This window comes from Ammospiza caudacuta, chromosome 11 (assembly GCF_027887145.1).
Source record: "Ammospiza caudacuta isolate bAmmCau1 chromosome 11, bAmmCau1.pri, whole genome shotgun sequence".
NCBI classification, from domain to species: domain Eukaryota; kingdom Metazoa; phylum Chordata; class Aves; order Passeriformes; family Passerellidae; genus Ammospiza; species Ammospiza caudacuta.
In genome coordinates this window covers 13,125,806-13,142,266 of record NC_080603.1, presented here as the reverse complement: position 1 = coordinate 13,142,266, position 16,461 = coordinate 13,125,806, and the positions used below count along the sequence as shown (strand labels likewise).

The following is a 16,461-nucleotide window of genomic DNA, read 5'->3' as shown; positions in this document are numbered from 1 at the left end:
GGCCATCCACTGCAAGCTGCTGTGTGTGCATGAGAACAGGGGGAATTGGAAGGAGACACCTGAAAGCCTGGCCAGCTCTGCCCAGGGTGGGAGGTTACATAAAGAGCTCAGCAGAGCAGCCACAGCGTGGGCAACGCTGCAAGGAGCCAGCAGGAGAAATGGGGAATTCTGCTGCTGGCTGTCCTGAAAACGGGGCCTGCAGCAACACATTCCTATAATACCCTGGGTAGACAAAGGCATGAAAGGAGGTAGCAAAGCTTTAATTTCAGCTATTTTTTTAAAAATAAAGGTTTTAATTTCCTAAAATTCAGTAGGGTCTTTTTAATGTTTGGCCAGAATATCCACCACAGCTCAAGAGCAGCAGGACAAATGGCTGGTAGCTGGGGCCCTAAGGCTGAACTCAAGCTTACTCCAGCTATTTGTATACTCATGCCTAAGCAAATCAAGAAAATTCCTAATGTTTATGGCACCTGCATAAGACATATTTACAGCTCCAAAGACCATTGTATTCAATTAGACTCTTTCCCAGTTTCTGTGGAACATAAATTTTCTCTAAAATAGCATAACTTCATGAAAAGCAAAATCAAACAATATTATGATTCAACACATACTCATTACTCCAGTCACTTTTGAGATTTGCTTGCTGACTTATCCAAATCTGCTCAGCATTTATTAAACACTGGAGAAAAGCAGATCAGCATTAATCTATGAGTTGACAATGGCCATTTAAGGTAGTGTTACCTGCTCATAAAACAATATGTTTGGGTGAGAAGCAAAACTGATTTCTTTTTGATTTCAAGAGGTGAACAGTTGCAGAACTGGACACAGAGATGTACTGGGATGTACTAACCACCATGCTAATCAGCCATCTCAGGGTGTGGTTTGGAGAAGTTCTCTGGTGGAGAGCTCATAGAAAGACTGGGACTTAGGCTAACCACTAAATCACAGAGAAAATATGCAGGACTTAAAATTCATTACCTTATGTTCTGGATGAACCTCAATTACTGGTCAACAAGATACTTAAAATATGCAAACAGATACACAAAAATATCAGCTGCTTTGATTTCAACATTAACTTTCCTACTACCTCATTTGTGTCAACACCCCTTTGAGCTGACACTTAGAAAAACTCTTCCACAACTGTAATTCTCAGCTACTCTTGCCATGCACATGACATGAGCTAGAAGCAGGGTTTGGTACTTTCCATACTCACCTATAAACCAAAGAAAAATGAAGAAAGTCCTCTGATGGGACCAGATGGCATTACCAGAGGTCAGGTGGTAGGTAAGATACAGTTTGACTGTGACAGCTAAACTTTATTTTCATGTCCACTCTGATTGCTTTTTTAGCAAGAATTTTGGGAATACTTTTACACAAACAGAAACACTCCACAACCATGTAAATGCTAGAGGCACTTCATTACTACTGTTAATATATTTTACATTTGAGTTTTAAGACAGACATCATCTGGCATAGTAACAACTGATACAGTGTAACAGTGACTCAGGATTTTTTTATCTCAGTGTGTAATTAAACAAAATCTACATTTGAAAAATCACATCTTAAAAACCAAGATTACAATATTAAACAAACCCACAGTAAATTCTGCAATATGCTTGATGATACAGAGATTGGAACTACTTCATACAGTGAAGATAAACCTCTTTAAATGTACTTAGAATTAGATAGAAACACATCTACTGAGAAACACATTAAACATTAAAGATGATAATTTTGAAGTAAACAATGCATAATATATTGCTTCAATTTTACCCATATTAATTGAACATTTTATTAAGCCTGAATTTGTTACAGATTGAAAGCAATAATTCTACCTCTCTGTTACATATATTTTAAAAATCCCACAGCATATATTCAGATTCATAGTAATTTGGATATTTAAGGAAAAAACAAACCTAAAGGCAAGCACTTAAACAGCTGTAAGAAAAAATTCAAAGATGATACATTCAGGATTTCCACAAAAATGAAAAAAATGCTTCCAAAACACTGTGACCAATAAAAAGATAATAAAGATATTTCTATTAACCAAATTTTCATTAAATCACAATTTAGCCTTTTTCCTTAGATTTAATAAGTGCCTTCTTTCCTTGGGTCACTTAAATTATCACTTTTGTTTACTTCCTATATTAATCAGCTAACCAGCAAGATTGCCTACACCTCTAGTTAACTGATATCAAATACATGGCTTTGTACAAAAAATCTTTGGATTAAAAATACATGTCTCCATAATCACTAACAGAAATACAAATTAAAAAAGTTATTAACATGGTTAAATTTTAATGTTATGATTGTAGAAATCATGTATAGAATATAACAGAGCAACAGATTTAGAGATACAAGAAAACAAAAGTCATAAAGAAACCCTAAATTAGAAATGTTTAATAGAGTGTCATGGAAAAAGCACATAGCAAATTTTTATACACTGTCAATTTTAGGTTAAAACTCAGAATAATTTCTTAAAAAACACGCTGACTGTGTTTTTGCATACAATAGTACTTAGGAAACATTTTCTTTATCCTGAAAGTAAACTATGCAGTGTATCAGACCAGGTAAGGTGACCCTTTCAATTTGATTCATTTATCAATGGAAAAAGATTAAATGCTCTGTGTTTAGGGTATAATCTGCAGCACTAAGTTTCTGTGCTCTGATGCAGAGAACACTCTAATCATAGCAGATACATTTGTTGAAGCAGCATCTCCAGTTTGAATTGTGGAACCCTGCAGTGAGCCTGACTGCCCATGGCCTGCACCTGGAGCAGCCAGAGGCCTGCCCCAAACCCACCCTGCTCCTGGAGCAGGCAAAGCCACTGAGTCACCTGATGGACACCTTCTGTTCTGCATCAGCATAGGCCATAACACACACACCATTCCAGGAAGTGCAACAGAAAGAAATCCTTCCAGATTTTATTTGCCTATTCTCTGGACTACCCAGTCCTGCTGGCAGAGGGGACAGCGATTATTCTGTTTCACCCACAAGGACATGCAGCAATTGTGGAAGGAATGGTTGCACTCTCCCCAAACCACTGAAAGAGAAGAAAGAACATGTTCCAGTCACACTCAGCTCTTCAATCAACTCCTACAGCAAGATTCAAACTATCACTCTCAAATATTTATAACCACTGGAAACCTCAGACAAAACAGGTCATCACTGATTTATCTCCTGAGGTTGGATTATCACAATCATCCTGATCATAATGCGTTCCACCATCAAGGCTTTTACTTCCTTCCAAACATTAAAAAAGGAAACACATATATTCTCACCTTCTTGTATAAAGGGACAGGGTTTTGTGACTGTATGAACACATTTAGGGATGTGTTCTATGCAGGAAATAAGTGTAACTATGAAAGTTTTTCCCTTTATCCTCCCCAGTACCAACATAAAGCCAGTGCACTATGACTCACTATCACAGCAGAGTGCATCACCAAATTCTCATGTGAAAGGCACTGTTTGAACTGCAATGTGTGACAGCAGGGAGGCACGTGTGACACAGTATATAGTCTAAAATGGGACTTTACAACACGAGTTATTCATAGGCTACAGCTATTCCAACACTACAAAAATTGTTACCCATTTACTCCTGAATAATGTTTTAGAACTTTGCTTTTTTCCCTTATTAGCTCACATTTTCCTCACAAGACCACAAGGGTACCAATCAAAGGAGTGCTGTAAATTATATTTTTCCTGTCTATCTTAAATACTTAGCAAGCCAATTAACGTTATCTTGAACAGGAAAACCCTATTCCCATTAAAACTATCATCAAAAAACCCCAGTGGCTTTGTTGAGACAATACACTTCAAAACACAAAGCTCAACAGCATGGAAAGGTTTACCACTGCTTTAAAAGTTGTCTTAAAGGTTTAAAGCAAATTCTTTGAGATAATTTTCACTATTTGCAACTTAAACACTCAGAATTAAGACCTTCTTTTGCATACATTGGCACTGAAAGTATGATTATGCTTAAACTGAAGTGATTCCACTTTTGAAAATGAAAAGTGAACAACCAAGTCATTGCCTTCATTATCTCTGAATTGTGAGTGGGAAAAATACCACTTTCTATCTCAGACACACATTTATTTCAGAACAGAGGATTTTTACTTGCACTACCATTGTACTTTCTGGCATGCACCTCTGAAGAAAAAAGCAGCTTTTTCCTACCCACTTCAAAAATCTACATTATGATCTCAAATATGCCCACAATGAAAGAAACCTAAACCTCTTAGCTGTGTATGTGTTGACAGGAAATTGGAAGCTGGTTTGTTTTACAGCACAGCTGACATGAAAACTGATTTTTTTAACGCTCAAAAATAAAGCATAAAGTATTACTAATGTAGAAAGATGATACAATGTAGGACAAAACACCAAAACAGTTTACTTTTGAGCATTAATAAAATCAGTATTCCCTTCAAACCTTAAAATGCACCATACTGAGAGAAGCTTCAATTGAAAAACAAGCGAATGAAGTCACTACATACCAACACAATCTTCTTGTTTGTTTTCAGCTTGACATCTAAGACAGGCATCTAAAAGTAAACAAGAACAAACTCAATTTGATTCTCAGGATTCCATCTTAAGAATAGCTTTGTCAGAGGAAAATATAAACTCTAATACAAATTTACAGAGGTAAAAAGCTCAAGTTTTGATGTCTAGTTCAGCTCTTTAACATTAAAGTCCCCTTCAATTCTAAAACTGTGCAAATGACAATGAAATATATATCTGAAAGAGATCAGAAGGACTCTGAACTCTCCAGCATGTTTTGTTTATTTTCCATTGCTTTGGTATTTTCATAACTTTTGCTGAAAAAAAGCCTTCTCCATTTTGTAGATATAAAAGCCCATAGATTTGTGCCAAGGCACTCAGGCATATTAAGACCAGAGCAAGCACAAAGCCAAACCCTAATTACAGGACTTTGTTTTTCACATGTCAGCATTTCCTTTTAAGGAAGTCATTCACAATTTTGATTTTTTAGGCTGTGCATCTCTCACCACAACTCCCACCATCTACTACTTTTTATAGTAGCTTCCCTTAACAAGTACCTGCATTTAATTTTCACAGGAGTCACAAACATACAAATATAGTGGTACATTTGATAATATATGGTAATAAATACAGAACAATATCTAATTAAAAATATTTATCATCCTTATGCATTCCAGTCTGTGGCTTTGGGACTGGATGGCAGCTCCAGGACTCAGTAAAACACAAGAGTGACAACTTCCAGGCTTCCCACTGTGCCACACAGTGCAGTGGAAAAACACCTTTGCTTCTCCTTTGCCCCAACACGGGCTGCCACAGACACAGGTGCACAAATCATGGACAACAGAAAGTGTTCAACTGTTATGTGAGCAAACACATCTTCATCTCCTCCAAAGAAAAGGAACTAGTTTAAGTAAGTGTTCTGGATGTTGAATCTGGCTTACATGTCACTGGTTGGACCATATTCTCCCACAAGACAAAACTATAATGTGCTACAGGAATTTAGATTTGAGTATTGTTGCAGTCTCTGCCAGATAGAGCCAGTATTTATATTTTAGATTGATCTGCCAGACATTCCTCCTTTTCTCAGGTAATAGAGAACAAAGAGGACAGAACTCTGAAACAGCTGCCCTTTCTTCATTGAGGTAAAAGCAAAACTTTCCTGTTGTCTATCCCTACAATTTGTACTTCAACAGCAGTTAAGGGCCAAGGTGCTGGGAAGACTGAGCTGAAGTGATTCAGCTGAAGTGCTTCAGTTTGTGTCATGGTGTGTGGGAGCCCACTGACCTGGGGTCACAGCAGAAAGTCACAATAAATCAGCTGCCCTGTGGAGCCCTAGAGCTGCAGTTTTCAGCACAGAGTGCCAAGGACAGAAATCGCTGCCACCACACCAAAGTAACCTGTCCCCACTCCTGCATCACAAGCCCAAGGGGGTCAGACTGAAATAAGGACAGCAAAGCCAGTCCAGCTGCAATCCTGCGCTTCCCAGCTCACACCTGCATTTTTGTCTCTTTCCTTGTGCATCTAAGGCCACATTGGTTCAAGGAGTTAAACGAGGAGAAAACAGAGCCAGCTAACACCTCCTTCCCTGCAAAAGTCAAACTAACCTTCAACAAGTGCCAGTCCCAGCCTGGCACTGCCTCCCACCTGAGGTTACTGCAGACGCAGTGGCTCTACAGGAGCCAGACCCGCTCTGGCAGGGTCAACGCGAAATTGCTAAACTGACGTCAGAAATGATCAAGTTTCACATACTAACAATGTGGTTCGTTCCCAAAAAACGGTTACTAGATTTTTTCAGATTTTTTTTTGCTAGTTTCAGATTAAAAGTACTCCCTTGGTCTAGCTATGAAAAAATGTGACTTTTTTTAACTTTTACAATAGTTCTGGATAAGATTTTGTTACATTTTTTAAATTATGGTTTACACGGCAAAGGAAGCCAATTTCACATTTCCAGAGTGGTCTCTGCTTACCATAAAAAAGCAAATAATCTTCAAAACATGCTTATGTTAAAGATCAATTTCCCACCACTTCAGCCTGTGCTTCCCCTTTTTTCCTCTTGTACACCCTTTTGCCTCCTCTGTTCCACAGAAGGCTCCCAGCAAAATACATTTATGAGAAGTGACAGAATTGCTTTATTTTGCCTCTTTTCTGTCAAATCAAATGCTGACTTCATTTCAGTATCATGGTTCCTGGCCCTACAAAAGCAAGGTGCTCGGGAGGGGATGCTGGGCCCTTTGTCCTGCCCAAGTGTTGCACACCCAAGTGAGAGGACAGTTATACTGAGCATGACTCAGCCCAAGAGTAAAAATGGGATACGCACACACAGTGAAGGAAGAATTTAAACAGTTTTCCAAGAACCAAGATAAATACCATATTTAACAAAGATGTCAGAAAACAGTAATATCAGTCAACAATGAAGGTGCTTTCAATCAGTCTGTGGATTTCAAAACCAAGTAAATTAACCCCTTACTCAACAGATTTCACAGTACATTTGTGGTTGTTAAACTGCAGCAGTAATCACGCTTGTAGAGTAGTGTAAGACACCTTGGTTTAACAGATTTGAAAAATGAATTTTTACGTACATCCGTAACTGGTTCGTAAAAACAGTCCTAACAAAAACGCCTTAACAAAACCCAGCCCATAAAGAGCAGCCCCACGCACGCAGCCCTCGGTTCAGCCCGGCTGTAAATAGGTGCTTGCGGGATTTGCCCTCAGACGAGCACCAGCCCTCACGACGAGGGCGGCCCTGCACTGCCGGGGCCGCTCACGGAGCACCCGGCGGGGCCCAGGCCCTGCGTGAGGCGCGCACGGAGCGCGGCCCGGCCGGCCAGGGGGGCACTCGTGCGGCCCCTGGAGCGCGGCGGCCCGGCCCCCGCGGGGCCCTCCTCCTTCTCCTCCTCCTCCGGGAAGGCGCGGAGGAGGAAGCGGAGGCGGGAGGGATCAGCCCCCCCGTCTGCCGGAAACCGCGCCTCTGCCCTGCGCCCGCCGTGCCCAGGCCGGCGGGCACGGCCCCAGGCCCGGCCCAGGCCCCCCGCCCTGCGGCCATGGCGGCCCGGCCGGCGCTTACCCATGACCTGCACCCGGCAAATGGCGCAGGTATCGCACTCCACGTCCCAGCTCCACATGGCCACCGCGTTCCACTTCTTCAGCGAGAACATCTTGTCGGGAGCGCCCGCCTTGGAGCCCGCGGAGCCCGACAGCGAGTGGGGGGCGCCGGGCTCGTCCCCGTCCTCCACATCGGCCATGGCGGAGGGGCGGGGACGCGGCGGCCGCGCGGGCGGCAGCGCCACCCTCCGGCAGCGGCAGCGCAGCCCCGCCCGCGGAGCGGCAGCGGTGATTCACATTTCTCTCGATCCACACCGTTCAATTCCCTTTGCCAGCTCCTCTCCTTAAACTCATCATTCTTTTCTGTCCATTTAAAAAACCATCATGGCACTTCTGAATTTGAATTGCTGGGACAAGATGTAATGCAGAAAGTTTAAAATATATATATATATAAAGGTACATTTAATTTCTGCTATGTAAACTGTCTACTACCTCTAAATAGAGTTTAAAAAAAAAGAAAATTCTGTTGAAGTTTTGGAGTTTTTAGATTTATACAATTTGCCTTGTATCCCTAACTGATGCAATTATTCAGTTCTAAGAGCAAACTATGAGAGAGATTATAATTGTGGTTGAGTGCTGTCAAACCATCACACGTGCTGTACACGATGCAAAGTCAAATACAAACCACACTTAGATTAGCAGTGAAAGTAGAACAAATATGACACAGGCACCTTTGACTCTGTCCATACTGCCTTAGAGAAATAAAGTGATAGCTTCCCACCTAAAAATGATTTTGTTGCTATTTTATCAGCCAAAGAGCTGTGTAAGAAAAATTCCAAGGCATGTCTGAGGAGTAGTTCTGGCAGTCTGTAATTCACCTGTCCCCTGCAGCCACACACAACTGGAGGTGACACAAGGGACAGCGGTGCAAACCACGACAGCTCCTTCAGAGGGTTTTCCCTATGTACATTGTCACTGGTTTTCATTGTAAATAAAAACCACATTTTTCAGAGTGGGCATTTGCTCATCTCATTCACTGAAAACATTCCAAATTTAATATCTAAAAATGATAACTCAAACCAAGTTCCTTTCAGCCCATCAAGGGATTGTTCAGCTAGAATTAAAGCAAATTTACTGCAGAATGGGGAAAAAAAGAACACAAGCCCTGTGAGGAAGCACTGAGGGAGCTGGGGGTGCTCAGCCTGGAGCAAAGGAGAGGCAGGGGTCTCCTTATCACTGTGTACACCTTCCTGAAAGGTGGCTGTAGTCAGGTGGGGTTGGTCTCTTTCTCCAGGCAGCACTGACAGAACAAGAAGATACAGTCTTAAGCTGCACTAAGAGAAATATAGGTTGGATGTTAGGAAAAAGTGTTTTACAGAAAGAGTGATAAAGTACTGGAATGGCCTGCCCGGGGAGGTGGCAGAGTCACCACCCCTGCATGTGTTTAAAAGAAGCCTGGATGTGGCACTTGGTGCCTTGGTTTAGTTGAGATGTTAGAGCATGGGTTGGACTCTATGATCTTGAAGGTATCTTCCAACCTAGTGATTCTGAGATTCTGTGAAAATTATTTTTATTAAAAACAAAGCCTTGACAAAAATGTCAGGTTTTTATGATAATGCAAAGAACAGTTATGTAAGTATACATTTATCTTGGCCAACAGATGCCTGTACTGGACTGTATTATCCCACTTACTGTTTGTTCTGTCAATAGATTAACATATATCAAAACACTTGAGGACCGTGTCAATTTATCTGCCAAGGAAAACAACTTAAGCATACTCCTCTGCCAAAACTATTTCTTAAACTCTGGTTATCTGTGTCTCTCTGTGCCTCTTTCCCTATAGGAGTATGCTACATGGGTCTATTAATGGCCAGTGGGGCTGAGATTTGGCTACAGCGGGGCTGCAAGACAGGAAGACAGCACAGGGAACAGCAGTGTATGAGCACACCACCACCTGTCACAAACCCACCTGTAGCAGCTCCTAAGGGCTTACTGAAGCTGCCAGCTGCAATTGCCAAAATGGAAAACAGACTCCAATGCTGATAAGTACAGCTTCTGTGAAATAGAAGCATGTAGTAGGCATGTAGAAATATAAAGGAAATCACAACATGAGTTAGGGAAACAATGTAGTGGAATAAACTGTGTGCTTTTGCACTGGGAGCATCTCACTGCATGGGAGGAAATCACACAAATATATTGCTGCACAGCATAGCAAAGGGATCCTGATATTCCTATAAATGTATGTGATTGGGCATGAACTCCATAAAGTCCAGGAATGAGCTCAAAGACTAAGTAGCAATAATTCCAATTCTTAAATGCATCAAGTGAAACAAAAGTTCATGACACATAATACACAGATGGGAAATCCTTACAGAAGTTATTTTAAAATAAGCCTTAATGACTTCTGCAAATGAACTTCTCTGCTTTAATGGAAAACCCTGTGTCACTAGACACTAAAGAGATCCTGACTTTGCTGAGCTGCTTTGATCAAGTCTAAACCCTTGGAACTTCTCCATTCTTCACACAACACCCTGGCTCATCCATGTCTCCTTCTGCAGCAGAGATTAAAAACCAGAGACACAAAGACCCCTGACTGCTTTATGAAATTCTATACTGTGTTTTTGTTCACTAATTGTTTTACTGTGGAGTAAATCTCAGCTATTACAATTACCTCTGAACAGTGTTGATTTTCAGGTTCCATGTATATCTCATATCCATTCTTTAATTTAGAAAATGTGTGAAGATAAATTTTTGCCTATTTTAACTGTAGTTAGCTGTCTGAGAATAGAACTGCATTCTCAATTGAAAACTGGAAACCAAATTATATTGCTCTGTTGTTGTGCAGGGGCACAGCCCCCTCCTATTTTGAAATATAGACACTTCCTATAAAGTTGTGAGGTAGCACAGTCTGTCCTATTATTTTTAACATCTCTCTGATATTTGGATCCTGCCTAATATCAGGATGGACTCCAAAAGCCACTCTTAGCAAATCTAGACCTCCAATCCCCACCAGACCACCACTCCTCAAAAAAAAAAAAATCCCTAAAACCCCAAACAAAAATAAAAACACTACAAAGAGAAGTTGTGTAACTTGCCTATAGAAACTCCCTTTACTCACATATTTAAATTACTGGAAGGTGTTGCACAGGTGAACTTTACTTCTCATTATTCACCTTTGCAGGTGTTATATCCTGTGTACCATGTCACAACTATTTTTTTTTACCTTGACCTACATTTCTACTTCTAGATTTTGGCCAAGGTAGTGCCAAAAATGTGCATTTAAATTCAAGTATATATATAAATAACAATAAAATAACAAACCCTTATAAATGTCACACCATGACAGCATGGAGGAACTCAACTGGAATATAAATGATCTACTCAGGAGGTAGCTAGATGAATTATTTAATTGTTTGTGTTTCAAAAAGTTCTATCTTTCCTCTTGGACTTTCCAAATTTGTATTGCTATACAAAGGACAGTGCCTGAAGTTACCTGGTATGGAAAGAAGAGACTGAACTGTAGATACTTCCCCTTCTTTCATTAAGTACTTTAAATGTCTGTGGGTGAAAGATGCAGCTAATTGTCAGGTCTGTACTGCTGCATTACTGTAAATCACTTGATTCTTAAAGGGGAGTTTCCTTCTAACTCATTTTGTCTCTGCTCCCTGCTTCTTCCAGGCTTGTTTCTGTACCCTCAGCAGCAGCAGCAGCAGGCGAGGGCTGAGCTAAACCCCAGGAACTGCAGCTGAGCTCCGGGAGGGAGGGAGGGAGGGAGGTGCTGCTGCCCTTGGAGCCTCTGCTGCTCAGGATACACTCAGCAGCCTCCCTCCCTGCTGCTGACACACTGCAGTCTGCCACCACACAGCACGGGATATCCTGCAACTTCGGAGAAGTCAGAGGGAGCAGGTAGGAGATTTTCACCTGTAAGCCTTGAACTCCACAGTAGGTTTACTCTGGCTGTTCTATAATCCTCTCGGGTTTTTTTCCCTGTGTACAAGGAATGACCAAAAAAGAAAAGATGAAAGTGGGGAACAATTCACAATCCCTTAAAGCAAACAAATTCTTTGATCCAATTGTTTGGATTTAAAGTTTCTAAAATCTGTATAATGATTTACATCCTCTTTTCAGTGAAATTGTTAACTAGACTTCCATACAACTGCCATGGCATTTGTAGTAGTAATTATGCTAAAATAATGATGGACTCAAACACTTAAAAATCTTGATCATACAAGATCTTCTATGGAAAATTGTATTAAGCAAGATGGATGAATTTTGTTACTTGCCATAAGCATTTATTAACATAAAGAATATTTTAAAAGCATTTCAGCAAGGTCATATATTTGCTTTTAGTAAAAAAAAATATCCAAAATATTCTTACCAAGAATACCTAATTAAAATTCTTAATTTTTGTACCTAATTAAATGCTTACAAAGCACAGCCTTTCCTGAACACTGCAGCCACTGGATCTTTTAATATCTTATTCTCATTGCACAGCAACCAATTTCAACATTTTTGTCCCTGATTTAGGTACATACAATGCCTTTTAAAGTAATTTAGCTGAATTACAGGCTATATTTCCAATGCTTGCAACTCTGCTCTTCAACTCTGAAATTTTTTTTTAACATTGTTTATGATGATCAATCCCAGGAATACACAAAGTATTTTAGCAGCAGTCTCATCACAGCTGGACACAGTAACACTGATATACTCTCCTTACTGCTATTAAAGAATTTCTGGTTTATTTAATGTGCATAATAAATCACACCAACCTTAGTTAAATATGCTTCTGTAAGTAAGAACTTCAACTAAATTTCATGCATTTGTCCATTCTACTAGAAGTTGCTTCTTACTGGAATCTTATTGGCCTAATTTAATTTGATGTGTATGCTATTCTTAACATAATACAGGATGTGTCCTTATCACATGTGAGTAAATGTTGCAAACTTTGCCATACAGCTGACCAGGAATTAAAGGTAATGTATTGTAAAGCATTTATCATACATTTATTAATAGAATAGTTTAGATTAGGAAAGACCTTTAAGATCATCAAGCTCAACTGTTAACCCAACACTACCAAGTCTGCCACTAAGTGGCATGTCTACAGATCTGAAATGGGAATGCCCTTCTGGTGTCACAGGTTAGAGAAAACTCTGGTTAGTGGAATGGTTAGAGATGGCAGCATATTAGCAGAGAAAAGAAAGGATCAATCTGCTGTAATCATTACAGAACACATGCAATTCTTATTTTTAATTCACTGAAAAATTATTCACTGAAAAAATTTTCCTCCTGTACTTCCAACTTTATATTCCTCTGCTTTCAAATCTCTGCAAATGTAGTGACCACTCATACTGGGACTTAATACATCTTACTAAAGATTAATCAAAATTTATCAAAATTGCTGGAAGGTTTGCACTGTGACTCCTGACAAAAACTTCCATGCTGGCAACAAAGGACAACAGGTCAGTTCTCTGCACAAGGAAACAAAACACCTCAGTGCACTAAAAAGCACTTGTACAAAACTTCCTTATAAAAAATGCCCAGAGGAACAGGAGGGGAGAGTGGGTGGCAAAAAAAGTGCCCAGATTACATAAAGAAAAAAAAGCAGATTGAGAAAAGTAAACTTTTTTTTCCACATGCAATATATTTTAAATAGTTCTGACAAATTCTACAGCCCATCCTGGTGCACAGCACAGGTAATGGAACACAAATCAGTGTAACAAGAAAAAAAATGAGTCACCTAACCCTAACAACACAGTGCCAGCTATCTTTCAACTCAGCAGACTAATAATTACAAACTTTTTAAACACTGTCAAATTCCCAAGGATTCTCTGATGCTCTTACACTAAATGATGAACAAGCACTTATCTCCCCAGGCACCAATTTAGAATGGAACAATCTGCAGACACCACATCCCCCAGGTCAATTTTGGTGGCTTCTGCCCCCACCATCAATTAGGTTTCTCTCTTTACACCCAATTCCTGTATGTAACCCCCATTCATTCAGTTAAATGCTACCATTTTAAACAGCCAGGCCTCACAGGAAACAAACAGCTGATCTCAGGTTTGTTGTAATTTATTTCTGAGTTATTCTCAAGCAATGTTACAAAACATTTTAATGTCTTGATAAGAAAATAAAATTTAAATAAAAATACATTCAACAATACATCATAATAACATTAAAACTTTTACAATCCTAACAGAACTAATTACTGAATAACATCACTTTTCTACACTAATCAAAATGAATGCAACTTTTATTATTAATTATTCTACTTGTACCTAATTAAATTCTAGAACATCTACTGTACTTTAAAACATTATAAAATGATAAATCAAATCTTAATGGTCACAAATATTCAATGGACTTCCGGGTTTTTTTTCTCTATATTCCAGTACCAAAGCAAAAAAAAAAAGTGCATATAATAAAACCCCAACATTGCAAGAGTATACTACTCAATTTTTCATAAATTTTAATATGAAAACAGAAAACGGCTCCAAGGAAGAGGGTTTGCCACTGGGTTAATTCATATACAACAAACCATATTTCTGACCCTCAACCACATTCAACTTTGTTTAATGGCAGTTTTTGATTAATGGCAATCTTTACCTTGGCAAAACACATCTATTTGCATTGCTGTATTCTACCTCACTTTTAACTGTTGGCAAATAAAAGTCCTGTTGAACACAATAAATGTGTAAAAAAAGGAAAAGGCAAAACCAGCTGTGGTGATTAAATGATTGTGATGTTGCAGGTCCTAGTACTGAATCTCAGATATTCCAAAATATCTTGGTATTAAAATGAAGTCATTTTAACATGTTACATTCATTCCAAAGAAATTTCAATCCTGTCTTACCACCTTGCTTCCATTATAGAAAGACTTCTTCCAACAGTATAATAAATGTGTGGTAATTCCAACACCTTACTGTTTCAAGCATTGTGGATTTCTAGTCTAAGTTACATTCCTAATTAATTTGGCCAAATTGTGATTGGAAAAACAAAACAAAACCTAAAAAATACCCCACAAAACAACAAAAGACCCCACAGAAAATGCTTTAAAAAATAAAAGTACCACATACAACTTTTATTAAAAATAATATTCCAAGGAGTACCATTGTATTTAATACTGATGAAGCAAAGTTGCCACAGTAATACCTTTGCTTCTTCCTGGTTATATACATATACTTTTTCTCAGCAGAAAACTAACTTCTCAGACAAAGTGAGCCAAAATTAATCTTACTGAAGTCAGGAATGCCAGTTTAAAATTGTGTTAAGTGGCAAATACGAATCTATGTAACTAAAGATACAAAAATATTCACTGAAGCATTGTTTAAAGACAAAACAATGTTGATCATTCAACTGATCATAACAAGCAGATACTACAAAGTATCTAAAAATAATCTGGGATAGTCCAGATATCTAAAGTGCTTTGAGTGATTATAATAGAGATTATTTATTAGATTTGTAGTCAAAAGTTGAGCTGGACGTAGTTATTACTTTTTTATAAAAAGAAGTTAAATCATACATGGGATGATGTTAATTGATCAGTACTTAACCACAATCTGTTCACACTTCAATTTTTCTATCTGAAGGCAAACCTATTTAACAAGAATGTTACTACCCTGCATTTCTTTTCAGATTAAGTAAAAATATGTACCTTAAAAACTGCTAAAGAAAATAGACAGTGGTCTAATGTCACTCCATATATTACTCATTCCAAATGTAAACAAGAGGTACAACATAAGTTCCCTGATTTCTTCTTTAGTACTTAATAACTCAACTAACACTGGTATTTGCTGTCCAGATTATTTGCAGCATACTGCACGGTTCTGTAGAACTTCAACTGTAGATAAATCAAGTCCTGACAACACCTAATACAAGGAAAAAAAAAGTCAAATGTATTGAGTGTAAAGCTTCAGATCTTTTCCACATCATAAGATCTTGGGATTTCCATTTCGAGATCCGTATCAGCAGGGCAGGCACTCATGGTAAACTCATGCAAGTTTGCAGTGTATGTACTGAGATGTAATCCAACCAACAAATGCAGTGTGGATTTTCTTCCATGAAAAAGCTTATTTCTTTACAAAGTTCTTCCCAATAAGAAAACAATGGCAAAACAACCTTTAGATTTATTCACATCTGTTATTTCAAGAACCTGGAACTTCAAGTTCTTCAGCAAAATGAGCATAAACCTTAAAAACCAGATTTCCAAGAAGGTATTTTTCTCTTAAATATTAAATAGATTGTGAACACAACTAGCATTTATGTTCATTCTTAAATATTTTGCAAAAATGCATATAATGAATTAAAAAAAACAAACAAAAAACCAAAACACTAGAACATTTCCAGTTTCTTTTTTCATCCAAGTGGGCCAGTTGGTTTTTGTTAGGAAACTTTTCCAACAATTGGATTTTCTCTGCAAAAAACCAAAATATTATATGTAAATACTTTTAAGATTAACATTTGCTTTCTAGTTCTCATAATGCAATTTTAATTTATCAAGCAAAAAAACCCAATTTCTACCATTAATTGTGAAATTTACTGATTTGCAAAAGCCTCATTTACTTTCACATGGGACTTCTAAATCACGGTCAATTTTTCTGAAAAACTTGGGTCAAACACTAACCTAAGCAAACCATACCAGGTTTTGAGCTTTTCTTTATTTTTCCTTTCCTTCAATAAATCCTTAGTGATACAAAGACAAAATCTAAAAGCTTGCCAGTGGTGTTCCAGAGGCATAAGCCAGGATTAAAGAGAACTAAAGAATGTGCTCTGGAACAACAATGTGCTCCTAAGAACAGTTTTTTACATTCACAAGAAGTAGTATTTATCACTGAGTATGGCAAGTGAAATACAAACAGTAAATATGCTACCTAAAAGATATATTTCTGCAGTAAAATTTTGACAGTTTCATATAACTTGATA

The 16,461-nt window shown here is 38.5% G+C and overlaps 2 protein-coding genes across 3 annotated transcripts in view; both read right to left on the bottom strand.

The window, feature by feature from the left end:
* Positions 1-1,304: 1,304 nt before the first annotated feature.
* Positions 1,305-7,754, bottom strand: RNF7 (ring finger protein 7). 2 transcript variants are annotated; one of them, XM_058812150.1, is made up of 3 exons: positions 7,562-7,754; positions 4,494-4,541; positions 1,305-3,043 (listed from the first exon to the last, which is right to left on the bottom strand). In XM_058812150.1, the coding sequence occupies exons 1-3, from the start codon at positions 7,737-7,739 to the stop codon at positions 2,925-2,927; spliced, it is 345 nt and encodes a 114-aa protein (XP_058668133.1). In that variant the 5' UTR covers positions 7,740-7,754; the 3' UTR covers positions 1,305-2,924. The 2 variants fall into 2 exon arrangements, with proteins under 2 accessions (XP_058668133.1, XP_058668135.1); XM_058812152.1 differs by having other exon boundaries at positions 2,987-3,043; positions 7,569-7,739.
* A 5,848-nt stretch (positions 7,755-13,602) lies between these two features.
* RASA2 (RAS p21 protein activator 2) overlaps positions 13,603-16,461 on the bottom strand; it is a 45,179-nt gene continuing 42,320 nt past the window's right edge. The window contains exon 24 of the mRNA XM_058811845.1: positions 13,603-15,952. Coding sequence (XP_058667828.1) covers positions 15,922-15,952 — 31 coding nt within the window. The 3' untranslated portion in view covers positions 13,603-15,921. The remainder of the gene's footprint in view (positions 15,953-16,461) is intronic.